Raw genomic sequence first — 27,029 nt, 5'->3', positions numbered from 1 at the left:
GTGTACTTTATGTACATTTCACATATTTTTTTATATATATTGCATCATATTGTAGCTTGAGCCTGTTCTTTAAATGTTCTGCTAAGCTGTCTTCTCTGTCGAGCCTCATATTGTTCAGTTGCTCTGATGCACTGGCCCAAAGCCACTGAAGGCACTTGTTAGTCAGTGCCTCTCTGTTCAGCATGATAGACTTTGGATTAGGTCACCTCCTAGTTGGTGGCAGTCGTTCAAGCAAGTAAGCTTGAAAGTGAGCCAGCTGACAGAGAGGTTTGGGCATCATTTTAGTTTGATTAGATTATCCAAAGTTCATGAGATTTCCAATTTGAGGGTCAAGCTTACGGCATACAGGTCTGTGTTCTCATCTTTTTATTAATAATAATGTGAAAAACCAGTATAATGAGGTCTGAGGATGATCCTTTCCTCTGATCTGACTTGGCTGTTATGTACTAGAGATCATACATTTAAAAGATGGTCCTCTTACAATTTTTAATTTCTTCACTTACTGTGATTCCTGTTGGCTGAATTTAAGAATTAAGTCTGTGGTTCTGTGAGTATGACTTTGAGCATTAACACTTATCGTGAAACTTTCTCCAACCCTTAATGTAAAAGGAGAATTAAGGAGATATAAATTAAGTAGAACTCTGGAGTATCTTGGCAATTAGAGTGAACAAGATTTCAGCTGCTCTCTTTCATCAATTTCTCACACTCTTGGACAGACAGGGTATTTTTAATTTACAACCTGTATCTCAGTTAGTCATAGAAGTTTTTTCTTTGCTTGTGCAGCTACAAAATAAAATTAAACTACTTTTTAGCTATACTTTTTTATAACAGGGTTTAAATGAGAGAGCTGCTGAATAAACAAGCTGTTACATGAAGTAAACATTGTTAGTATTATGGAGAGATTATTCTATAACCATACAGTTCATGTCCTCAACGAAGTATTAAGCTATATCTGTAAAAGGATATTTATCAACAGAATGGTAATTTTTTTATTACTTGTGTTTTGGAGGAAAATGTGCACTTCTTTTTTTCTCTTTTATTTTCTACTCTTGAGTAATAATAATCTGTGTTTTGCTTCTAAGAATTGAGGTTGAGGTACGTGGTGCCCATGGGTCAGTGTTGTGCTTCTGTAGCTGCAGGTGCTTCAGAGTAGCTGGTACAGCTCAAGCTTTGGAACAGACCTGTCTTCCTCATGAGTATGGTGGCTTGGTGAGGCAGTGTGTGTAATCTGGTTACACATCATGTAGTGGCTTGTGTCTGTGCATTGGTTTTCTTGTACAGTGATTTAGGCTGGGCTTTTATACCTTGCAGTCAAATTGTTGGCTTGGGATTAGATTCTCAAGACTGTCTGAACATCAGTGCCACAGATGCTTCTTTTCTGTATGGCTTTGGATTTTAATTCCAAAATCAGTAGTTTCTACCTTTGTTTTTAAGCACTGTCCTCCTTTTCAGTAATGCAAGGAGTGTTGCTGTGCACATGCTGAGCGATGGAGTTTTTATGTCTGTATCAGAAGGAAAGTTGTCATTTCATTTGCATTTGTAAGAGTGCAACAAGTATCCCAGCAGCCAGCCCCCAGCAGTGAGAATGAGACCATCTCAGGTTCAGACAAGAGCCTGAAAATCACCAAGTGCTTGAGGCACTCTGTAACCAGCTGCACACAGCAGAAAACTGCTCCTGTGTCTGGGGAGGGAGCAGCCAGGGCCGGGATCACAGCACCTGGCTGTGTCCTCAAGGCCTTGTGAAAGTCTGGAGTCTGTCTGACACAGCACAAATGGATGGTGATTTCTGCTTTACAAGGGAGATATCTTTGATTGCACTTTGCAAGTTTCAGTCTTAGGCTGTTCCCAGTGACTGAGCAGTCACTTCAGTAGGAGAGCTTATTACGTGGGTGTGCCAGGCCATTCAGTATATGGATTATGGAAGAAATAGTAAGGAAGCAGTAAGGTTGGAAGCAGTAAGGTTCCAAATTTGCCATGGGTTATGTACAGAACATATATTCTGATTCCATCTCTCCTTCCTTTTGAGTACCTGAGCAGTAAAGAGAGAAGATTCACAACGATGCAAAGCCTGGTTTGCAGGGAAGGTGTCAAACACATAATGCTCATGGGGCAAGTCATGGTCTGGAGGAGCTGCCTTTGTAAGGAGGTGAAACTTTCACCTCCTTACAAGGTAAGCCAGACCTTTGCATTGAACCAGTGCATTCAATTCAGGGTGTTGTACATACCAGCAATGATTCTGGGGACCTGACCCAGACATTTGACTCACTCAGCTAAACAAGGGCCACCACACATTAGCAGAAAGGGCTTTGCCTCTGGCTGTGGAGACACTGCACAGTAACTGTGGGATGTGTTTTTGATGTTTTGTAGGGATATCGCATAGACTGCTTGAATTTCAGTGGTCTGAATAGTGTTATTTCTAAGTGTCCTGTTCAGGTTAATATTCATGAATAGGAAACATCATTTATATGAGTAGGAAACATTTACCTGAAGAAATTAGGACAGGTGCTTTTCAATAGCTGTCAATAGCTAGTCACACCACAGTACAGCTGAGAGAGTTTTAACAGCTGGCTTTAATGGTGTGCCTTAGCATTGCTGGATGTTGCATTTCTGTAGTTAAACTTAGCTTGATAATGACTGTTAAATAAATAATTTATAAATGTCTGCTGTAAATTTGGTGGAGAGGATGCTGATTTGGGCTGTGGGTTTCATTATGACTGTAAATCATACTTCATGAAGCAAACACTTTTAATAGACATAAATAACAAACACATTTACTGCTAGCAAGAGTAATCTTACCAAAGACTTAGAATGATGTTTGTAGTGACTGCGCCTACAGAAATAAAGGAGGTGTGGGGGGTGTACAAATGTATCTCCATCACAGTTCTTCTCAGCACCTTTCTCAATTGCTTGGTAGCTCTCTCAGCATCTTCTTGAGATGCTGTCTTCTCAAAGCTTTGTGACTGCTAAGCCACAAGCAACACAACCGTGCGTTGTACTAGAAACATGAAGCCACAATCAGGGAGGGGGAGGATGGTGGTTTTTTTTCCAGGTTCCAGTGCAGGGACAGTGTGGTTAACGTTGCTGAACTTGTTACAGGCAGTGGTGATTATGGCAGATAGATCACTTCTGCGGGTGACAAAGTCCAGAGAAGGCACCTGTGCAAGACCACCATGGTTCATACTCTGCCAGGCTGTCCACTGCTGGGATGACCACTGAGCTTGCCAGAGATGGGAAGTCTCCGGTCAGAGTGGGAACAGTGTGGTCACCCTCTGAAATGCCTGGGAAACAACCAGAGCTGTCTTCCAGAGACTTTCATCAGGATGGTCCTCAGGGGCAGAAGGAACATTAATTCCCAGATGACTGGAAGAAAACCCTGAAAGAGAAGAAGAGAAGAGAAGAACTTGCTCATGACTCAAAGCAAACTGAACCCTGGCGCTGCGCCAAGCGCTCCAAGAGCTCCATGTGTGGTGCCCACCTCTGCCTCTGTGGGAATGCACATGAGCTCTGTGTGCTCTGGACCTGCGTGGTTGGATCTGCAAATTCAAACCATTGAATTCTGCTATGTTTGCATTACACGTTAACGTTGGAAATGCTCTCCTCACAACCATGCAGCCTGACCAGACATTTACTAGATTGCTTACAATGATTATTAGAAATTTCCTGTGTACTTTATTTTTTTAATAAGGTATTGATTTCGCTCTATATCTGTTCATACTTGCAATGAATTGATTTATGGTGGCAGAAATTCTGTTTTGCTGCCAAAACCTAATGGGCAATAACTAATTCAATTTTTTTCTTCCCCCCAATTTTTTTAAACAACTATTTATTTTTCAAAAATAAACTGGGTACTCCAGAGTTTGATTCCTGTGCTTTATCTGATGTTTTAAATGGGTTGAGGAAGGACAAGAGACGGAAGCAAATGTGAGCATCTCAGAGATGCTGTGCTAGAGTGACACATATGTTGCTTGTCTCCTCACAGCTCTGCATGTTCTGTCGGTCAGACCCATGCTGCCACCTCAGGCACTCTCTGTGTATCAGGGTAGAGTGGCTCAGTTCCACGGTTTTTCTGCCAAAGCTCCTCTCTGGGCTAAGGTTTTAGGGCTATTTTAAATTAAACAATCTCTTTTGTCTGGTGTACAACATGCAGAACTTGATTTGAATCTCTTGTGTCATATATGTAAATGCCTTGTATAATGGTTTTGATTACTCTCTAATAAATAGGTGGATGTTTTAAAATATACCTGTTGGTGTTTTGAATTTAAGTTTCATGTATAACATTATAAAATCAGAGACTTTAACTTTAGACCCTATTTTATTTCTTAACCTCATCATGTCCTCTACCTATCCCCTTTCAGGTGGTTCTTAATAACAGTTTTAGTTTTCAGATGCCTGAATTACTTTGGAAATGAGCAATATGTGTGGAGAATGGGAAGACAGTTTAAAGCTTATGTACATGCTCCCATGCTGTATTTTTGTGTTTTGGTTTTAAAGAGCTGCCCTAAGAGCCGTAAACATGATTACACAATATAAATAAATAATATCTCCTGATTGAATTGTCAGAAATTAATCATTCTGCAGGGTTGCTCTGTGGTATATCTTCAACCCATGCAATGGCTTTGTCCTAGAATCAAAATATTATAAATATCAAAATATTACAACTGCCTGGTGAGCTCTAAATATTTTAAAGATGTTACATTAAAGGTCAGAAGGATGCTTTAAGAGCTCTGTGGTTTATTTCACTGTCCATCAGCATTTGTGGTGTCCTGTTGGCACTATTGCTAGACATGTTTGATTGCAAGTCTCAGTGCTTTAATTTCACTTTTGACGTGAACCTGAGTGTGAAGTGCCACAGTGTCAGTCAGCTCTCAGATCAGCATTTGGTATAAAAAAAAGTAAAATTCTTGCTGCCTTTGGTGTGATAAATGATGCCACATTTAATTGGTATATATACGGTTTAACAGATACGTGTTAGCCCTTCTGCCTTGAATAGAAAATTTTCATCTAAAGTTTAGATCTATTTAAAGGTTATACGAAAGTGTTTGTTTGGTTCACTCTATACGAAAGTCACTCCTTCTAGAATAGAGAATTAAGAATAATTTTGTCCTAATAATAACTGAGTGTCTCAAATGCCAAATTCTTCACTCCCTGAAAGTTTAAAGAAAACAGTGGAATGTGCAAATATGGAAGAAACTTAATAAATTCGAAATGTAGCCTTTAGAGGGGAGGAGGAGGTGTGAAGAGGGCAAACCCTGGGTTGGCAGCACCTGCCTCTGTCTAGGGCAGCCCAGACAGCTCCATCCCTGCATTCACCCTGCCACACTGGAACACCCCTGGGGAAACCGTAATGAGTAATAAAGTTTAAATAAGAACCCCTGGTGCTGAAAAAGAATAAATTGACAGTTTTGAATGATGTCCTCTGTGGGGTGAAACGGCCCTTTGTGAGCTGTGGGGGCTGGTGCTGCCCTGGGAGCTGTCAGACCTGCAGCTCCCTCTCACCTCTCCAAAGTGGGGAAGCCTTTGCTTAATGCAAACCTGAGCTGTGTCCTTGCGCAGAGATGCTGTTCTAAAACATGGTTTGACTGTCTAAGAATAACATGGTTTGACTGTCTAAGAATAGCGGCCCCAAAATGGCCCTTTGTGAGCTGTGGGGGCTGGTGCTGCCCTGGGAGCTGTCAGACCTGCAGCTCCCTCTCTCCTCTCCAAAGTGGGGAAGCCTTTGCTTAATGTAAACCTGAGCTGTGTCCTTGGGCGGTTCTAAAACATGGTTTGACTGTCTGTTTAAGAATAGCGGCCCCAAAATCCTGGCAAAAAAGGGAAATGTGGTCCAATTATTATTTTTTTGTTTGTTGTGTTCTTCAGTGAGGAATTCTATTAACTTTCAAGAGGAGTGAAATGAAAGTAAAAATTTAAAAAGTATTCAAAAAAACCGCAACAACCTGGAAGTAGCCTGAAAATACTAAAAATTAAGATTCCAAGGTCTTTGCACTTTCCATTCCTGGTTTCCCAGCAGTCCTTCTTGGAGAACTCTCTTTGTCATGGAAGAAGGAAAATACAGTTTTGTTCATGTCACAAGTTAGATTCTTTTTTTGTGTGTTATTAACAGGTTTGGCAAACATCGCAAAGATGACAAGAGTGAGAAAACTGGTAAAATAAAAGTGCAGGAAGCTCTTACTTCAGAAGAGGAGAGAATACGAATGAAGCAAGAACAGGAGAGGTAGACTTCAGTATTTGCTTAAACATTGATAGAGAGAGTTTGTTTTTTAAATTAAATAACTGAAGTACAATTTTCACTGATGAAATTTTCCACATGTTGATATGTTTATATATTTTAAATAACAAGACAAAGCTGGATTTATTTTGGACATTAGGATGAACAGCTCCTTTGGCTGTGTTAAGCATCTTTTATAGACGCAGAGCTCTCTTTCTTATTTAGGAGACTGAAGTAATAAAATGAAATGCTTTCTCTATATATTATATAACTGATATTATTGACATTTTCAGAAAACAAATATTTATATAGAATGAAGTATGTTTTGTATTTTTCTTCAGAGTTTTGCATATCTAGATTTTTCATTGATAAATTTAGGAGAAACATAAAATTATGCTTACCAGTATATTTGTCACTGGAGTTCAGTCTATTTATGTGCCATGCAGTCTGTTTATGGAATGATATATATATTAAACTGCTAATTATAAAAATGAGTGGTGAGCACCTCTATTTTTCCTTGTCAGCTTCCATTAACATAAAAAAACCCTGTATAAATATATGTCATATTCTCTTCTCAATATTTCCAGTCTACTTTTCATCCTATCTCTTGTAGTCCTAGATATTTGGGGCCTTACTCTGGTGTCACTCAGATCAACTTAGTCAAAATCTTGAAAAGCGTATGTTATCAGTTAACTTATGCTTCGAGATGTGAGTTGAGAGAGAACCTCTTTGAGTAGACATCAATGCAGTAAGGAGACAAACTTTACAAAGTTTGATTGCTGAATGGTAAATATATTCAGACACATTTAGCAGTGAAAGTAAACTATGCATTAGAATTATTTATCTAAAAATCATGCTATAGCTCACCATAAATTTAGGATTGATGCAGAAACTCTGCAGGGAAATTTTTTTGTCCTTATAGAGAGATATCACTAATTAATCATAATCATCTCTTTAACAATCATCTCTACGCACCTTGGTCTTCTGCAAATAAGAGCAAAAGTTCATGAATGGTGGCTTCATCATTAACAGCTTAATAGAGAATATTAGAGCCACTGTATAATAGAGAGCCCCTGTAACTCTTGTGTAGACTCCTCAGTTGAACCTAAAATGGTTTCTTTCCATTCTTTTAGGGTTGAGTGATTTAAAGTAAAGACAGGGTGGGAGTGTGTGTTTATTGGCTTAACTTGTTAAACTCCAGAAACTTTAGCATTTATGACCATCTGTTTAGATTACATCATGGGAAATTTTTTACTCTTTAGCAGATATACTATCATAAATTGATATAAAAATTTATTCTTGTCTTTGTCCCTCCATTCTGATTGTAGAAGGTGGCTGAATTACAGTGCCTAGATGTTTTTTGCTAGTCTGATTGGTATTTATTTTTTGTTTTTTAACAAATTGAGGGAGGGTCATTAAAGTTGTTGCTGTTTTTAAAAGTAAAGTGCTTTCAGATTAAATGGTAAAGAGGAAGGCTGGAATTGAAGGAAATAAATGATGAGGGTGTTTGTGTAGCCAACTTCCTTCTCATGGATAGAGCAGCCACAGAGCTCATGCCAGGAATGCAGAGCCATGGAAAGCTGCCTTGGTTGCTCTGCCCAGCTCAGGGCAGGGGATGGTTGGCCAGAGAAGCACCACACTGTGCCCTGGCTTCACACACTGCTGAGCCCCACCTGGCCCTTAGGGTTTCTTAGGAACATTAGGTCCACAGAAAATCAGCTGTATACATGTATAAAAAGAAGAAAGACTTGACGCCTGGGTTAGTAACATTTTCTCTCTCTTCATTCTCTCTCTCTGTCTCTCTGTGTCTCTCTGTCTCTCTCAGTAAGAATGGTCAGAGTATAGACTGTCCATGTGATGATGTAAGAGAGGTTGCAATAGTCACGCTGGGTACCAAGGTAGAATTATGAAATTATTTGTACAGCCCCCAATGCATGGAGCAAAATCTAATCCCTGTCCATCAAGTTATGCTAACCAATTTGAATCTTTCCTGGAATCTCACTCCTCATGTGTCATAAAAGGAATTTTATATGTTCACTGAAACTGCAGAAAATGCATGTGCCAGAACTTCATAACAGCTTGATGTTACAGTAACATGGGTCCTTATCCTCCCATTATTCTCTTTCCCTGTGTATTTGCTTTCCTTTGTGTTATGTCTATAAGAGAATGCAACTTCTTTGGGGCAGTCGCATGTACAACTAATAAAAGATAATAAAATAGCAACCGAATGTGTGAGGTGCTTCCTTATGTTTCTAAAACAATCAGATGTTGATTTGGTCCATAGAGACTGAATGTTTTTGCAGTTAGATTGCAGAGTTTCCTTTTGATCCTGTAAAATAATGATGTTAGATACATGCTGTTAATTGAAGAGTACTCTTGCAAATTAACTGAACAATCCCTCAAAATGTTTACTAGGAGACAGAGTAAAATATTACTGTCAGTGTTGGCTCATAATAGCTGCTCTTTTAACTTTGTTTTCTGTGGGTTTTTGTCTTCTCAATTTTTTTAGCAGTGCAATTCACTTGTTCTATTTTACTTGGTATTTGATACTGTGTACCTCTAAAATGATGCAATGCTTTGGGGAAATAGGTTGGATTTAATTAATTTACTATGTATGAGAGACTAGGAGCAAAAATCCTTAGAGGGGTCAGAGAACAAGTGAACAGTCCATTAAAAAATCAATCATGCCCACAATTTTATGGAATTATTAATTTTAATAGTATTGTGCTTACAATAGTATTTTCTTTAAAACCTAGCATTCATATGGATTATGAGACAAATAAGAAAATTAATGCGTTTCAGCTTACCATGATGAAATTAATAAAATGCCCTTTCATAAATATATTATTAATAATAATTTCTTGATTCTGTTATTCTTTTATTAAGGACAGTATCTCTTAAGCTACATCCTATGTATGCTGGATATATATGTACAAGGTGCATGTTTACTGACAATCTCTAAGTAATTTTGATTGAAAAAGGAAGTTATCTAGTTGAAAATACAGCCAGCTTTCAATGACAAGGAATACTGGAACAATTAGGGGTGTACTTGATGAGACCACCCAGTAGTCATTTCAAAAATTCTGTAAAATACTTGCTATTTGTAAATCCTCCAAATGTTGGAACAAGTTTATCCAAGGCCATAGAACACTGGCCCTTGTCACTATGCTTTAACACTGGTTTACTGCACAAAAACAAGTCTGCTTGCATTATCCTTGAGTATCTGCCAAGCACTGATCTTAAAATCTGGCTGGGCTCTGCTGTGCTGTTAGAAAGGGCTCTCCCCAGCAGTGGCACCAGTCAAAACTTGAGGTAAGACTGGGCAATAATAAGCTTTCTGACTGTGGCCTTGAGTCTCCTAAGAAAGAGTCTATAATGTAGTCTTGAGGAAGCTGAATAAGAACCAAATTAGCTCTGGTCCTATGCCACATCACAGCTGTTTTACATATATGCTAATTTGGAGTCCCTCTTTGCTGTGTGGTCATCTTGTCTGTCTATCACTGGACTGCTCAAACTGGGTGCCACTGAGATGCTACATTCACATGGACGGGCTGAGAAAACAGCCTTGGGTCTTCGTGCTTCTGTTAGAGAAGGTCTTTTATCAACTCCAGAGTCTCCTGATGTACCTGTGGTTTGCATATCTTCCTAAGATCTCTTGGATTTTGCAGACTGGAGATGTGTGGAATATCTTGAGCTTTTAGAGATGCTTCCAAATGTTTTACACAGACATTGGATAGTCTTAAAAGGAGATTTTGAAACTTCTGTCAGTGACCAAGAGGAATCAGTTCATATGGGTGGTCACCTTGTGCTGTGCTGCTGCATCTAAACCTCTGGAAGCCCACAGATCTTTCCAATCTAGAAACCCTCTACATCTGGTCTTTGAAGGCCTCCCAGAGTAGGTTTGCTCAATATTTAGCCAGTGTGTCCATTGATATCCTGCCACCCGATTGCCCTGAAATGTTTTCTGAATTCTTCAAGGCCCTTCAGTGTAGTCTCTTTCTTAGGAGACATGAAGACAGAATTACTCAAAAAACCTACTGCTTTTATCTTCTGGTTGTTATTGATAGTCTTTGCTGGACAGAAACTTCCCTCCAAACAGCAGGTTCTGATATCTTTGTTTCTCCCTCTTCCATACCCTTGCATTTTTCCTTCAATTTTTTTTTTTTTTTTTTTTTTTTAATCTTCTCATTCCTTTTCTTTCCATTTCAGCTTTGTGTTCATTACAAAATACATTGTCAGCAAATCCAAAACCTTTGCCTGTGGTCTTCCCTTCTTTAGCACAGGCATGTGCAGTTCTTGGCACACATGGCCAGGCCATATGTGCCGGCGATCCTCAGCCTTGGACTGACTTCCTTTAGCAAAGAAAGTTCTCCCTGACCTGAGCAACTTTACTCTTTGTACCCGAGTAGCAGATAACAGAGGAATGAACTAAATGTACCTCTTTGTGAAGTTTTTAAGAAATTCATCTGAATCCAGCATGCTTCACTGCTGGATAATGCTTAAAAGATGAAAGTTGCAATTCTCATGTAATCTCATGATTCAGAGTTTGTTATCCATCTGTGGGCAAACAGTGCTTATGCTGTAATCCGCCTCTAGAGGCACTTCTCCTCTTGGAAGCAAAGTCTAGAGGATATTCTCTCTGTTTGGTTAATACACTGATTTAAGAGCTTTACTAATGTTCTGTAAATCTCTGTGTTACCATAAAAGTGTTTTAATCTTAGTATTGTATTCTTCCTCAACTTCCACTGAAACGGATGCAAAATCAAGTGCTTAAACACCTGTGTTGGGAGGATCAGTTTTGAGGAGATAAGGAGAAACCTTTTGGGAGAGAATTAAAGCGTTGTGCTGGTGGAAGTGCTGTGACAGAGGCTTCGGAGATGCTGGGAGGGCGATAGAGCGGTCAGATGGGGCCTGTGGAGCCGGGGGCCCGCTCTGCTCTGTGGCAGCAGCTGTACAATCGCATCCTGTGCTGTGCTGGCTGAGGAGTTAACGCGGCAAGCGATGGGTACGCGCATGAGAATAGCTCCCGTCTGGACCAGAAACCTCCTGCTGTGCTGGTTTCCCCCCTTTCTCATTCGGAAAACACGACCTTTTGTTCTTCTGGGTTACAAAGGGAGCTACATTTACACGATTCTGCCGTCGCTGTGCCCCGAGTGCCGCCCGTTCCCGGCGCGGGAGGTGCCTGGGGAGCGGCGGGGCCGGGAGGGGGAGCTGCGGGCTCGGCGCTGCAGGCCCGGCCCGGCCTGGCCCGGCCCGGCCCCGCCGGGATCGCTCCGTGCGGCCGCGCCCGGCGCCGGTGTCAGCTGGGGACAGCCGGGGATGGCTCTGGGCGGCCGGGATGCCTTTGGACGGCCGGGGATGGCTCTGAGCGGCCGCGGAGGGGGCGATGCTGACGGCGCGGAGGCGCTGCCCGGGCAGGCGGGTCAGGCGTCTGTCCTGCCCTGCCAGATTTGCTGTTACTTTCGGAGCTCAGTCTGACAGCATTTTTTTTTTTTTTTTTTTTTTTTTTTTTTTTTTTTTTTTTTTTTTTTTTTTTGGTGCGGATGTAAACAAGGCTGCGAGTAGAGTGGGTGTCGTTCACGCGTTATTTGTCCTAAATTTAGGGGGAAACATTCTGCCTGTTCATTAATAGTTAAAATAAGACTGATAACCCCTTCTGCCCCCCCCCCCCCCCGAAGGATTCGGTTATTCCATAAAATGCTTCCTGTATTGTATTTTCCTAAGGGTATATGGGTCTTTATCTCTAACATGTAATGAACTTCTCTTCATCCTTCTCTAGTACCATTAAAGCCACAAGCCCTTTGTTGTAAAAGTATACTAATGAATAGAAATGTTACAACAAGAACAGAAGTCTTGTGTTTTCCCTTCATCATGCATCATCCATTTTAATTAGACGAAAGGGTGGTGAGTACTGTGACAAGAGTCTGGAATTAAAATCATTAATTGATGTCAAGCTGACGAGAGACTGCTAACATGAATTTACTGACAGCAGGAAAGAAATTAACCTTATTACTTTATTTAGTACATTGGGACTATTTATTATTCTTTCCTATGTGAGTTCAATGTGTTCTGTTAGTGATGATAGAGAAAGAAATAATTAATAAAACCTACACTGAGTTTTATTACCTCCTATCAATGACATTGGGATGAAAACCACATCAGTAATATACAAAAAACAAACCCACCACATCCTTCTAATCAATGTAACTCATCAAAACTGTTGCAGCAATATTTTTAATATTTTAGATGAGTATAACAGGCTATGCTCTCCAACCAAGTAGAATTGCAAAAGTGATTTGATTTAAAACCGTGCCTTAGTTTCTTAATGTCAGTGTTGCAAAAAATGAAACATATTTTCTGCAGCAATGACATTGATTGGAATAACTGTCTGGTTTGATCATCATTGGAAGGTCAGCCTAACAAAGATGAGTTTTAATGTTAAGCATCTTTATTCTTTAGATGAAAGAGTACAGCAGTGTCTTACAGAGTGACAGCAGCATCCTATAGATAATTTGTGACCCAAAGGTCATAATAAAAGAATAGAGGGAAGGTCATCCTGTAGTAAAGGCCATCTGGAACTGTTAAAGTATCAGATGGAGTAGGGGGCTGAACAGCAGGACAGTCTTGGTGTCTTTCCAGATTTCCCAGAGAGACCATAATATTTTTATTGGAAAACCCCAACTTTTTACCCCCTTAAGCAAAATATTTTCATTGAGCAGTTTCATCTTACTTTAAGAAAAAAAGACAACATACTGTGATAAGGAAAGGATTTTTGTTTCTTACAATGTCTAAGAGTTATCTGTGTTTTTGAAAAACTCAAAGATTCAGCTTTACTTTTACTATTGCTGTATTTTGGTTCCACATAAGAGCTTTGAGAAAAACTGTTACATCTAAAACCATTATTACTGCAAACATTCGGAATATAAGTAATTAGTGAAGTTTTCCGTTAAAACTTTCATCTTCTTCCCATCCTGTAACAGAGGAGAGGAAAAATTCCTAAGTGATCAGAAAATGAGAGCAATATGTTTCTCATTCTCACTTATTTTGTGATGGGGTCTTCTTGTCTCAGTTTCGTGGAGATTTGTAGCATTGTTTTTGGCATTGGTTTTTTGTATAGTGGATAAGGGTGCAGGATATGAAAAAAAAAATCAATGGCAATAATTTTTGGAAGAGAACACAGAAGTGAAGCATGTGAATATTGAGCTTTGGAAAAACATTTCAGGCCAATTCCACTTCATAAAAATACTGACTTTAGGAGCTATGTAAATTGAAACCTTTGTAGAATAATAGTTACTGGAATAGTTTTTCAAACAAAACACTACATATTCTCTAGCTACATATTGTAATTATAGAGACTTTAGGACTGCTAAAACATATTTTCTCTATTATTTTTCTGTAGTGATTCAGCACATTGCACTGGGCAAGGTCTAGCCAAGTCCCTTGCAATATATTGAAAAAAACATAATTTAGGTGGTCTTTATAATATTCTGTGTTATGAATTAGTTTAAGGTGTCTTGTAGGTCATATAAATTCACTACTCTCTTAGACATATAAGTTCAAAGTAAGAACACTAAAATGTTTCACTTTAGAATGCCAGGAACTTCAGGCTAAGGCAGCAGCATGTCCTCTGATGTCATATGAATTCTCCTTTAGTGGCAGAGTTACTGTGGCAAAGACTTATTTGAGAATTAAAATAGCTGTATCATAGTTACTAACTTACTGAACTTATTCTTGCTGAATTGAACAGAACTGAAAACCTGTCAGGTTTTCCACAGTGCACTACAGGACTCTGTTTGACAGTAAAACAAGGCACTAATCCTACTCCTTTTTCTAATTCTTAAATGTAACAGCAAGTATTTGACTAGCCAGAAAGACGCCTAATGATGCCTTTGTAACGGGCAGATCCATCCTCCCTCCACACTACAGCTGCAACCTTTATTTTGTGACCAGTTGCTAGAAGAAACCTTTTAGGAGTTATGAGAGAGCTGGCTCTGTTTCTGGCCACGCTAGAGATTTGTGCTCTCAGTACTGTGACCCAGTGAGGTTTTGGAAGTGAATCCTCAGAGGTGTTGTAGATGTGAATTTGAGGGTCCTGAGCTAAGATACTGACTTATAAGCTGTATTCTTTATTGGTTTGGGGTTTTTTCTCTTTTCCTTTTCTTTCATCTTCAGTGTATGAGATTCACATAATCCTTGCTTTGTTGTGAGGTTTTTCATTGCTTCATCCTGTTTCGTTTTCCATCTTCCAGATTAGGCTATTTTATACGCAGTACTCTAGAAACACAGAGCAATGGACCTGAAATAGAGCTGGCAGCAGAATTTTCTGCTAGCTTTTGTTACTAGGCTTCAGCTAGAGGAGCATGGCTGGTGGATAGGCTCAGCTCAACCAACTGGTAAGAGTATTGTAGCTCGACCTGCAGCTGCTGCCTGCAGTACCTGGGAATGACTGATTTGATTCATGGTAAGATGTATGGTACCATTTGAAGTGTGGTTTGCCAATGTCATTTGCCTCTTGCACACAAGGGAACAGCTGCTCCTTACACATCTAGCTGCAGAATTCAGATGGTACCCACCAGTGCTTCTTTCTGAAATTGTTCTCCAGTTGGGGAAAAAAAAAAGTATGGGAAGAAATGGTCCAAGCAAGTCTGCATGAAGGAGGAAGCCAGAGCCCTTAAAGCAAGGAGGGAGGAAAGTAGGAGCTTGTGTTTCAGCAATGTTATGTTTCAGCAATAGTCGAATATCATGATCTTTTTCTTTCTACTTCTGTCCAGCAGAAGAGCTAAATAGGAGATTAGAGCTAAGGTAATCTAATGATGGGGGACCTGTTGTCATAGGTGTAAATATCAGCCTTTCTGGCCAGTTTTGTTATGCAAAAGAAAAACTAATTTCCATTTTACTTTCAGACAGCAATGATGTTCTTTGATGAAACATGGTTCCCAGCAGGGTAACAGTCTCATTTGCTCATTTGGGTGACCTTCCACTGCTGGGGTCACTGATCCTTGGATCAGACATGAAAATAAGAACAGAAAATTTCAGTCAAGGTAGTGTTTGTTTTGGAGACAGGAGGACCTATGCTGCCTGTGTACCTGCAACATTCTCCTTTGGTTGAAACATATTCTTTCAAAAAAGCACAGCAGGCAAACCCTCCACCCTAAAATGTGGCAGACTGTTAACTGCAAAGTAGGCTGAAGGCTCCATTGAAGCGTAAGTAAGATAATTTGCAAATTTTTTAACCCAAAGTAAGCAAGGATTTTCACTTGCTTGCTGCAACATCCAAGAAAGCAGGTTTGAAATACTGACAAACCTGCTGACATGGACGTGTCTTCACTTTGTAAAAACAAAGGGTGAATCAAGAAGGTCAGGTGATAAGGAAGGATGGGGGTGAAATATATGAGATTCCACAAGGTTAGAGGAAATAATTTTAATGTCTCCTTTAGTTTCATCAATGTCACTTGATTTCAAATTGGTGTTTGCACTTCACCTGCTCATATGCATAATATTTACTTTCTCTCCTGCATTTTTTCATTTCTTTACGTCTTCATTTGTATTTTGCTGCCTTCTTTAATAGCCTTCTTTAATATAACTCCTTATAAAAATGAGCATAATGTTCTCTCCTTAATATATTAGGGCACTTAAAGTAATCACCTTATCACCTTTATCCTTCACCTTTTTTTCTTTTTTAACTGCAGCCCTCCTGGGTTGTAGCTCATTAAACGTTTTTGAAATTCTCATGCATCTCTTCTGATTTGAGGAGGGGGGATCTTCAGAGAGACAGTAAGTACTATCACATATTCTAATTGGCAGATAGGCTGTGATTGTTGAAGGAGAAAGAAAATTAAGACTGTCTGATTATGTAGATACATTTCTTTAATTTAGAGATGATGGGCAGCCTTTTAAATGAAAAAAATGTAGTCCTTGTTATATTTCTCAGCTGTTGTAAAACCAGTGCGTAGGAAATATATGTATGTAAAATTTCTATGTAGGTGCAGAATTACAGATCTTTAAGAGAGACCATGTCACTTTTTCAAGGTAGTATCTGCAGGGTATGCCATTCCTGCAAGATGTTTGTTTGATCCTGGGTTTTTTTTGGTTTTTTTTTTTTCTTTTCCTTAGTTTACAATAAACTCCACAGCTTCCTATGGCAGTCTTTTCCACTGCCTTTTGTATAGGAAGTTGTCCTGCTCACAATATCTTAATTATTCTTGATTCAGTTAAATACCTAACACATTATTCTTTTCCTCTGGTGTTTGCAGACTGCTGTTATGTCCCCACTCTGTCTTTTTCTTCCCCAAACAGCTTGATGTTGCCGACTCATATATGTTACCCAGAAGAACTTCCAGATCCATTCTTGAAAAAGCAACTCATAGATTTTTTTTCTCTACTTTTAATTGATTGTTTATTTATTTGAACTATGTAAATTACCTTCTAGTTGCTGTTATTTAAGTTAATTCTGTTTTTGTAGTCTACTCTGTATTTCAAGGACATTTGAAATCTTAATCCTTTCCTCCAAAGTTCCTTCATCTGGGTTTTCTGCAGATTCAGTAGTGTCCTAATTAATAATGAAAAACTGAGTAAATTCTGAGTGATCCACATAGAAAATATGTCAGTCTGTCCATTCTGGTGACTGTGAATCTATTCTCTAGATACTCTGTAGGAGCAGCCTTGTTCAACCTATTGCATTTATCCCATAGTTGTTTTTCTTAGCCTGGGACTGTTTCTGCTCTGTTCACAAGGCCATTTCCCGTGTTTTAGAAGGGAATCTGACTGACTCTAGCCACATCTGTTCTTGATAACTCTATGGTGGCTACTGCTTGTCCCATTATCTCCTCTGTGCTTACGAGTAGTTTACTTAAGAAGGGATTGAAGTTAAACTCATGAGTCTTTAATTCTCTTCCTTCTGTGAGGTATGTTTGACTTTTCCTAGTTTTTTAGTATTTTAGCTGTCCTCAACAAGTTTTCCTAGTTGCTGAAAAAGTCTGAGGCTGCCTCAGACAGTTGTGTGTGTCAGATTACTTCAACTACCTTAACCAGTTTCTAGCTACTTATTTTGCTGATATATTGAAGATATTTTTGTTATTGGTGGTAGTCAATTATGCTGGTCATCTGCTTGCAGTCAACCATTTCAGTGAAGACAGATGCAAAGGGAAAAACCATTAAGCCTCGGGTCTCCTCAGCATCATCTGTCAATATCCTTCCCTCCCTGCCACGCAGGGGAGCAACCTTTTCTTTGCTCTTCCTTTTACTGCTAATGCAATTACTCAATGATTTATTGTCATCTTTAAAGCTCCCTGTTACTTTTATTTCACATTATGCCTTGGCCTTTCTGATTTTGTCCCTGTATGCTTGTGCAAACTGACTACATTTTGCATATGTTTCCTCATGTGTCTGAGGTCAGAGGATGGTCATATTTCAGTCAACTTGCCACACATGTGTATCTATAGCAGATAAGGCAGAACTCTTAAATTTTTTTTATGACTTCAAAAATTTGAGTCTCTAGCCTTTCAATTTAAAAATTATATCTACATTACAGTATTTTCTGACTTTTTTTAAAAAATGCGTTTACGTTTTGAATGAAATGGGGGGAAATGAGGAAGAGGAGGTGTCTTTCTCATTTACAAGCTGTGGCTGTTGGTGGCCAGGATTATCCATAGTGCACAGTGATCTTTCAGAATGATTTTCCCAGGAAAGCAGATGGCTCTGCTGAGGGGTGGTTATAACTGTGATAACTGACTAGCTCTAATCATGGCAAGAAAAGCTAAGTGTCATATGCCAGTTCAGAGTGAAATCACAGTAATGCCTATAATCAAGGTACCCTCATTAGAAGGGTAGTTGTCAGAAAAATTCTGCTTGAGTCCAGACAAAGGTCAAAGAAAAATACAGGAGAGGACAAACTCCCATATTGACTTGATTGCCAAAAATTAGAAAAAGGGCCATTAAAGCCCTGCAGGCAGTTGAGAAGGTTGGGGGAGGAACAGTGAGACCCGGTGTGCTGTGCCTGCAAGGTATTTTTCACTAGCAAAGAAGGAGGGGACAGATTTGACAAGATCTGGCTGCTGGCCAATGCACTTTCTGACCTCTTTATTAGAAACGATATCTGGCAAAAATTGGACTGAATGTGTTCATCCCGCTGGACTAACTTGAACAAGCTGACTGGCTTTCTAAACGTGTTGTTGTTTTTCTCTGTTTCCAATCCATCATCCCAGCGCACGCCAGTCTGATGGTAGAAGAGCTGAGAACTGGCAGCCGTGAATGGCTTGTCATTAAGCTTCTGTCCTTACACAATGCTGTTTCTATCCTTAATAAACATTGTCAGCCATCTCACATATGTGGAACTGCAAGCGTTCAATACTGATTTTGTAAATGAGCGAGTCTCGGTGGAAAAGACGAGGGTGTGGATTATCACTTGGGCAATAGCTGAATCCTGGCAGCAGCAGGAGGATTAATTGAATTGACCAAGCAATTGCACACCAGAAACAGCAGCCAACTTTTTTTCTGCTCTTAGGGGAGGACATTGCTGCCATTGCAGTGGCAAATGTAATGTACTAGCCATGAATATCTTTCCCATGCTGTGTTCATCAATTAAGATAAGTAGTGATTTTTTTGCAAGGACCTAAATCACTAATATGAAAATATCCAAACAAAGGAGACTGAAGGTCCCGGGGGATTTGGGTTATATTTATAGGATATATTTATATTTTACTCCCAACTGTAGATGAAATAATTGTTGGTTTCTTCTGACAGCTTTGCTTATTCACTTTTACCAGCAACAGCTCATCCAGCTCCATGGATTTGACTTTTCTGTTGCTGAAAAAAGTTAAAGTATAGTTCAGAGAACTGCAGTAAACATTTAGATCACGGTGGAATTGAATCCCAAATTCACGATTACTTAGTACCTGCATATGAGTTACATGGCTAAATGCTCTTTGTGGTCAAGGAAGGACTACTCAACACAGTTGGAAGAGCCTGGAGAAGGGTTTGGCTTCACTTTAAAATGTCCATGTTACAGATGTTCAGCTGAATTGAGTGCTGGACCATGCAGCGGCTGCCTCATGTAACTGAATCTTGACCAGCTCTCCTGGGAGTTCAAAACATGCCTTGATACCTAAATTTAGGTGTCTAAAATGGTAGTTGCCTTCATCTGAAAGCTGAATATCGCTCACAGTTTATAGGAAGGGAACAAGGTAGCTGCTGTTTCCTGGGGACAGCCATGCAAAAGCTTTTGCCTTCTTTTTGCGACGACCATTTCACGTGCATAGGAATTGCTGTACAATGGGTATGTCTATCATTACTGGATTAGCTTGCAATGAAAAGCTCTTCTAACAATTATAGGAAGTTCTGCAGCTAACAATATTGTCATTTGAGGCAGTTATCATTAGCTTTCGAATTGAATGGCACACAAATGCATGAGGATAGTTTATACTGAACATTATAATTTGAGTCTCAAAAGTATGACAATGCATTGTTGACATTTTCAGTGTTAACATTTCAGCAGGAAGGGTTTAGAAACTTCTTGGGATAGCTTTTGTATTTTTAAAAGTTCAGTTTAAATAGTGAAACATTGATTCGCAGTTTCTACAAAAACTCTTTAACGATGAAAAGAGTTATGTGAAAGTTAAGCATTAGCATTATTATTATTATTGTTATCAAACCACCACAAAATCCTTAACATGGCCATAAATCCTCAAAATTAGCTGATCTGAAATCTCAGACATAGCGTTTTTATTGTGCCATGTCATGAATGAATACAATTCACTGAAGACAGCTTAATACACTTATCCACATGATGAAACCAAAGCTCTGTGGTCAAACACTTCTCCAGACACTGGATTTCATTAGCGGGGGTGTTGCTGATTAGGGCTGAAGCACAGAGCGAGTTCTAGGTTCTCATCTGTACTGCACAGTGTGTTTACATAACCATTTTAATCTTCCCCACAACAGTCTGCAGTGGCATTTCCCATATACATACTTGATGTGGTGTATGCTTACAAATGATTTAGGGTGCATCAAGCATATACACATATGAGCACACAGAGGGGCCAGCATAAAATACAGCATCACATTAAGTACAAGTCCTTATATTAAAATATATTCAGAGTTGAAAGCTATTAAAATTCAAAAGGGATAGTGCAGTATTCAGCTGAGAGCTCTTAATCTTTTCAAGAATATGCCTCCATATTTTTCCCTAGTCGTTTGGTTCCTTCAAGCTGAAAGACATAATGTTTAAATGTGGTGTGTCCTTGAAAAGGCAAACCCAAACATATTTTAAACAATATTCAAAAATATGTTAAGCAATTGAAATGCCTATACTTTTGTCATGTGAAAGTGCTAGCATTTTCACACTGGCTTAAATGTAAAGCACAAAAGAATAATTAAGAGGAAAAAATCAGAACATTTTGGGTTTCAGTATAGTCGGACACCTTATGCCTTCAATTTTAGTGTTATCTTTTGTTAAATGTCATTGCAAACAGTTACTGGATACTTTGTTTATAATTAACAGGAAGATTAATGTGTTTAGACTTTGATTTTTAATACTATGTATGTGTATTAATACATTGTATTAGCAATTGTAGAAAATACTCTAAAATTTTTCCTGGTAGATGTGGACATAATTACTTGCACAACACTTCAGCAATCAGTTCTTTCCCACTTGAATGGGATTAAGTATCCCTTATGGAGCCATGTATGGGAAAACCTGAATGCTCTGGCTGCAAATGGCTCAGCATCCAAACCATTAAAGAGCCAATAAGCAGATGCAGGAGAAAAGGTGGTTCACATGAAACAGGGCACACTCGTGTCTGCACCTGTGGGGAGTGATGGGATCTTCGTGGTCAAAAGTCACAGAAGGTCACTGCCCTCTCCCATAGCAGTCTGTGTAACAAAAGCAGATATCACCTGTAACCACCAGGTAATTCTGTTTTATAAGCACTTCAGGTAACAATGTTTTCTTCTGATTGAATTACTCTATGCCACATTATTGTTACACTGCCTGATTTCATGCACTGAAATTTTGGTTATCTAAAATACATGGATTTTTTTTCCTTCAAATTGGTGTCAGTGTTTCCATATGTGATGATAAATTATCCATTTAAAGGAAAATTAAAGCTACCAATGGCTAAGAAATTTCTGATTTCCATTGCTTCTCCCATTGAGAGGACAAATATCAGTAGATAAATACATTTCTTCACAGAATAAATAATACTGGACTACAAATTGGGATGTAAACTACAGTGAGAGGATTCAACATACACAGGTGATTTTCAGACCTGCTTTTCCTCCTACATAGATACCTTCCAAGTGATTCAGGCTGTAACACTTCTGAATTAACAGTTTTGGGGTATTGGAGAAGGTAAAATACATGTTTTTATTTTAAAATAGACCTGCAGAAACCCTGTTTAAGTTTGAAATGTGTTTTGCATTTAAATTTGCGTCCCTCTCCACTGTAAATTAAGCAAAAAACAATTCCAGTCTGATATTGCTGAAATTGTAGAGGAAAATTCTCTCAGCTGACTAGTGTTATCATTTTCACTTCCATTTTTCCCTATTAAAATAAAAAGCAACAAATAAAGAAAAGAATTTTAATATTTGTAAAATTAAAAAGGTTAGTTTAAAATGAATTTTTAAATTTATTTTTTTCTTTTCACTGTGACTGAACATGGGGCATGTAAATGGATCATTGAACCATCAATGTAGGTGGCTCTGTCTGTTGAAGGTAATTTGGTCAATTGGTTGTATCCCAAATCACTGTCTATGGTCAATACTTTCAGGATTTGTGGGGGAAAACATGTCTGTGTATCCGTGCCATCCCTCTATTCCCTTATTTTTAATGGTGATCTTTGTAGAGGAGCAGTTTGCTTGGGACTGTCTGAGGAAGAGCCATTTCTGATATTCACATACCAGCTCAGGGCTGGATGCACATGCTTGATCACTTGTGTCATTTGGGCTGTCACAATCTCTGGGACTTCAGCATGACCTTCAGCATTTGCCCAGCAGCCGCAAATCCTTCAGGATTACCTGGGGATGTCAGGTGGCCAGAGCTGCTTCTTTTTGAGCAGCTCAGTCAAGGCTGGGTATCCAAGCTCCTGAGGAAACCTAAGCAGCAGCATCAAGAGTGTCTCTAGAGTGACTTTCATTCTCTGACACATCGGTGGTTCCTGACTCTGGAGACCACTGCCAACAGCTCCTGGCCACTGTAAGGGGAGCCTGCACATGTGGCTGCTCTGAGCTCACCTACTGCTGGCACTAGGATTTAATGTCTTTATCTGCAGTCTGAATCCCACCCTTTGTGTATCCCCTTTTATTTATGCAAATCTCATCTTGAAAATTCCCAAGAATATCAAAGTTACCTAACTTTAAGGCTTTTCTAGTTTCAGAAGACTCAAGGCTTGCTGTAAAAGAGAAAGAGGCTTTGAATAGGCTGCTCTTGTTGAAAGTTGGTGAACAAGATATCTTTGAAAATGGCAGACAGCACAGATGCATAGAGCTGTAGTCTGCATGGATGGATGCTGTCACTCTGTAGCCATGGCTGTATTAGATGAAAAAGGAGCACATTTTACTAATGGAAGGGAGGAGACAGCTTCATTTTGCAATGATGACAGAGCATTAAACTGGTCTGGGGCGACAGTGTAAAGGGGGGGTGTGGTCAGTTCGCTGTGCATATATGTGTGCAATACATCAAATTTTATAAAATACCAAAGAGACTTCGAAGCCCAGATCAAATTTTTTTAATAGCTTTATGTGCTTTTGAAAATATGACCTCTGCTCGATTTGTGCTTGTCAGATTCCTAAATGTCATCTGTTTCTATCTGTCACTTTTTATCATACAGCTAAATTAGTGCACATAGATATAAACCCTGTCCAGTATCACCTTTCATTTGTGACTCTAACACAAGACACTTTCTGAGAAGATGCAGCCTGCTTTTGAGAGATGCCAGATTCAGTTTGTTTATATTTTTTAAAAGCATGCACATCTCAAAGGAATCATACAAGAATCTGCTTCTGCTGTTTACTGCATGCATGCAGACGTAAATATATCCATGTGTTCTATCCCTACACAGGTTTTAAATTCTGGGAAAAAAAAAAGTAGTAAGAAAGTACATTAAAATTCCTCTCTAAACACATGCATTAGAACCATTAAATCTGGTAAGTTTTGATGGAGTACAATACAATATGAATGATGTCAGGCCAGGTAATAGCACAGGCATCCTAAGAAGCATGAAATGATAGATTAACTCTGTTTACCAGCAGCTGTAGCTAGTCATTATTTAGCTGATAATGAAACAAAAGACAGTGCATAATCAGATGTACTCCTTAAAGACCCAAGTTGATTGTTAGCATTGTTTCAGTCCAGGCTTCAACGTCCAAGGTAAACTTGAGACCTCATGGCAAACTGAAACTGGAAACCTTCACTGGTTTCCATTAAGACAGGCTACCTAAAGTGTCTGCTAACTGCTGCTTGCAGATTTCTCAGGGGGGCCATCCATCGGTTTCAACCTTCTTTTAACTTTTCAGAATCCAGGCGAAAACGCGAGAATTTCGAGAGAGGCAAGCTCGGGAGCGCGACTATGCGGAGATCCAGGATCTGAGCCGGGCGTTTGGCTGTGACGCGGATCCAATGTACGCCGGCATCGCCGCCTACGACTCTCCCAACAGTGGCACAGGAGCGCTGAACGCCCGGCCGCAGAGCCCGCGGGAAGGGCACACGGTGGAGGCCTTGTACGCCCAAGTGAAGAAACCACGGAATTCAAAGTCTTCGCCTGTAGACAGGTAGGCACCACACGTCAGTCAATGCAAAATTCAAAATCTCAAAATCTGCCCTTCTGTTGCTTCTGTCATGGGAGGTGGTTGTCCACATCAGTTGGAAAGGCAGCACTGCATTTTTATTCATGGCTTTTTTAAGCCTTTATGTGGAACAGTATTGAACTCACTCAAATAAGCCTGTTAGAGAATGGGACAGGAGAGTTGTTTGCTGCAGAGCAACTACATTTCTTCTCTTTCTTCAGATGGTTTGGAATTTTGGACTCGCTGTTGGGTATCGTTAGAATCAAATTCAAATTTTTAACGTAATCAGGTTTATTTGTCAAAGCTCTATAAAAGATATATTTGTGCAATACATTTCCAATCTATTTACTGCTGTTACAAAATCTCTAAAAGGTTACTGTTGTTATAGCAAAAATGGGTTAAAGCTTACGTGGATTCTAGGCCTACTGTAGTTCTGAACTTCAGTCTAACAGGATGAGATTTTTGATTAAGTATAGATCAAGTGAACAAATTCTAAACTTCATTCATGAGTTACTTCTTGGGCTGTATCTTATGATTTGTACTCTTCCTTCAGTTACATTATCTGAACTGTGTCTTGCTTTTTGTTATGCTGAAACTGGGCAAAATTGTGGTTTCTGTTGATGAAGTTCTGAGTTCATTTGAAAACTTGAAGCTAAAAGAGGAATGTAAACTAACATAAAGTAAAAATAGCGAAAGGCAGAATTCACAGGGGGTTTTTATATTTAACAGTGAAAATACACCTGTTTTCTTGGCTTACTATTGTAAACTTGTAGTTCTGCATTTTCTCACTGTTACAAAGATTAACATAAAATCCTAATGCAAGACATATTGTTCACTCAGTTGGAAGTTATTTATTTAGTTCAAAGTAAAGCCATTCATTTTGTTTTCTACCTCATTCTTTCCAGCAGAAAAAAGATTGAATTTTCAGTAAAATCAGCAAAGCAATGTCTTTGTGTGCAGTGTTTGGGATCTGTATAGCTTCTACATGAGCAGTGCCATTCACCTTGCATATTCTGTTCTAGGTGGTAATGGAGTCATTTATATTTCAGCTAAATGTCTAAAACTCTTTGAGGACTGAGAGTATTGTACTTGACCCTCCACTTGATCTATTTTGCAAATTGTCTTTACATAATATTGATAAATATACATCCTCTAATATGACAAATAAGAAAATCTCAGATGCATTGTGGAATGCGTACATTTTTACTAAAAATTGGTTGCATAGCTGCATTTTTATTTTCTCAATCACACTGTTCTCTTGCATTGTGTAAAAGGTGTACTTTTCATGGTAAATAATTTATATATTGTGGTATATATATGTTATTTCAGTGAAGGAAGCAAAATAATGTTAGAAGATGACAGCAACTGTGTCCTTGGAATTTTGTATTCCTTAGCCTTATATTGGCTGGCACTGGTATACCCAGGTGCCTGACATTTCAGCACTTTTGTGCCTTTGGAACTCAAGATAGCTTGGTTGGATATGTCTGCCACGTGGTGACTCTCATGGCTGTTTTTGTTAGACCAAAGGCAGTGTTTCATGCTAGAGTTGAATGGCATCAATGTCACATCAACAAAAAAAAAGTTCTTTGATACAAACCTGGCACGGCAAAATAGGAGACCTGCATGACCCAGTTAACTCTGTGTGGTTGCTGATAAAAGAGCCAGGAGAGAGTGAGCAAAGTGGAAGATAATGGAGTACCAGGGGAATCTGATGTTAATCAGGTGGGTAGGACTGAAGAGCAGTGCAGTAGTTTTGTACATTCAGGCTGCTCCTGGAGCACAGAGGGTCCTGTCTCTCACAGCTGGATCATGCTGTGACAAAAAGAAAGACCCAGCACACACAATAGGCCTGAGCAAAGAGATAAAATGCAAGTAGGGTACCAGAAATGGGCCACAAAAAACCAGCCTAAGTCCTGTGATAAAGGGGGCCACATTTGACAAGAAACGCCCAGAAATAAATATTTAATTCAAATGTAAAGTATTATTCTTTGCTGTAAGTGTACTCTGAAATACCTGTTCAGGGGTTTGAGGCATGAAGGTCTGGTGTGTTAGGGTTTTCTTTACTCTCTCTCCTCACATCTTTATCAACAACCAAGCTGTGGTGATGGTGAATGCCCCTGGTTCCAGGAGACCTTCTGTGGAATGTTGCAGTGATGTGCACAATCTCAGGTTCATAATTACCTCTCCCAGAAGCTGGGTCTGTACTTTGGGCCTAGTGCTGAGAGAGTGTGTCACAGAATCATGTAACTAATAGTTTGGATTGGTAGGGATTTTAAAGATCACCTGGTTGGGCATGGAGGAGGTGTAACAGCTGTGAGGGGGCAGCTTTCAGTCATCCTTGAGGTGTGTGAGGGGTGTCTGGGAGCTTGACCTTTGTAATTTTCAGTGTGAGAGCCTGGATTATGGCTGAGATACCTTCCCAAAGGCTGCTCTGTCTTTTACAGGCTTTATCTTATATACACTAAGATAGCATCATCTGAGCATTTTTCTAAGAATTAGTTGTCACTATGTGGACCTGAAGTGCTTGTTAACTCTTTTGTTTCCTTGTCTGTAGAAAACCCATCACCTCACCCCATGTGCATTGCAGTTTCTTTCTTGCCATCCCTTTCCAGCAGTGAGACCTTCCTCTTTCACTTGGCATTGCCTGTGATGCCCCTTTTGACACCAGGCATGCAAGTGGCTCTGCTCAAGACTCTTCATCTCTCTTTTCTGCAGTCTGATTTATTCTGATGAGAATTTGATGAGAAATAATTGACTGCAGTTCTGCATCCTTAAAATGTTGTGTACATGAGTGTTCACCCATGGTGAGTGTTACTCTCAGTGTGTTTTACTTCTTCTCCCTCCCATCCTTTCCTTTGTTCTGCATGTTTCAGAGGTTACCCGAGTAGAGACAGTTGCTTCCAGCCTTTGTGGATGGAAAGGGAAATCACTCACTGTGTTACCCTTGTGCTGAACTGCCAGGAGCTGGTAATGGCCAGGCTGTCTCAAATCTTTAGCACATTGATATTAAAAGCAGCATTGTTTATATGGGAAATGTTATTTC

General features: G+C 39.4%; 1 protein-coding gene across 15 annotated transcripts in view; it reads left to right on the top strand.

Moving 5' to 3' along the window:
- PARD3 (par-3 family cell polarity regulator) overlaps positions 1 to 27,029 on the top strand; it is a 442,615-nt gene that overhangs the window by 321,021 nt on the left and 94,565 nt on the right. For 8 of the 15 annotated variants that reach the window (XM_041408607.1, XM_041408606.1, XM_041408605.1 and 5 more), the window contains 2 exons: positions 6,104 to 6,214; positions 23,717 to 23,971. In XM_041408607.1, coding sequence (XP_041264541.1) covers positions 6,104 to 6,214; positions 23,717 to 23,971 — 366 coding nt within the window. Of the gene's footprint in view, positions 1 to 3,096; positions 4,231 to 6,103; positions 6,215 to 8,033; positions 8,432 to 23,716; positions 23,972 to 27,029 lie in introns of those variants that run through there. The other 7 variants (XM_041408608.1, XM_041408613.1, XM_041408604.1 and 4 more) reach the window with 5 other exon arrangements.

This window comes from Onychostruthus taczanowskii, unplaced genomic scaffold (genome assembly GCF_017590055.1).
Source record: "Onychostruthus taczanowskii isolate IOZ18803 unplaced genomic scaffold, ASM1759005v1 scaffold3, whole genome shotgun sequence".
In the NCBI taxonomy this organism is placed as follows: domain Eukaryota; kingdom Metazoa; phylum Chordata; class Aves; order Passeriformes; family Passeridae; genus Onychostruthus; species Onychostruthus taczanowskii.
This window is presented reverse-complemented; position numbering and strand designations above follow the sequence as displayed.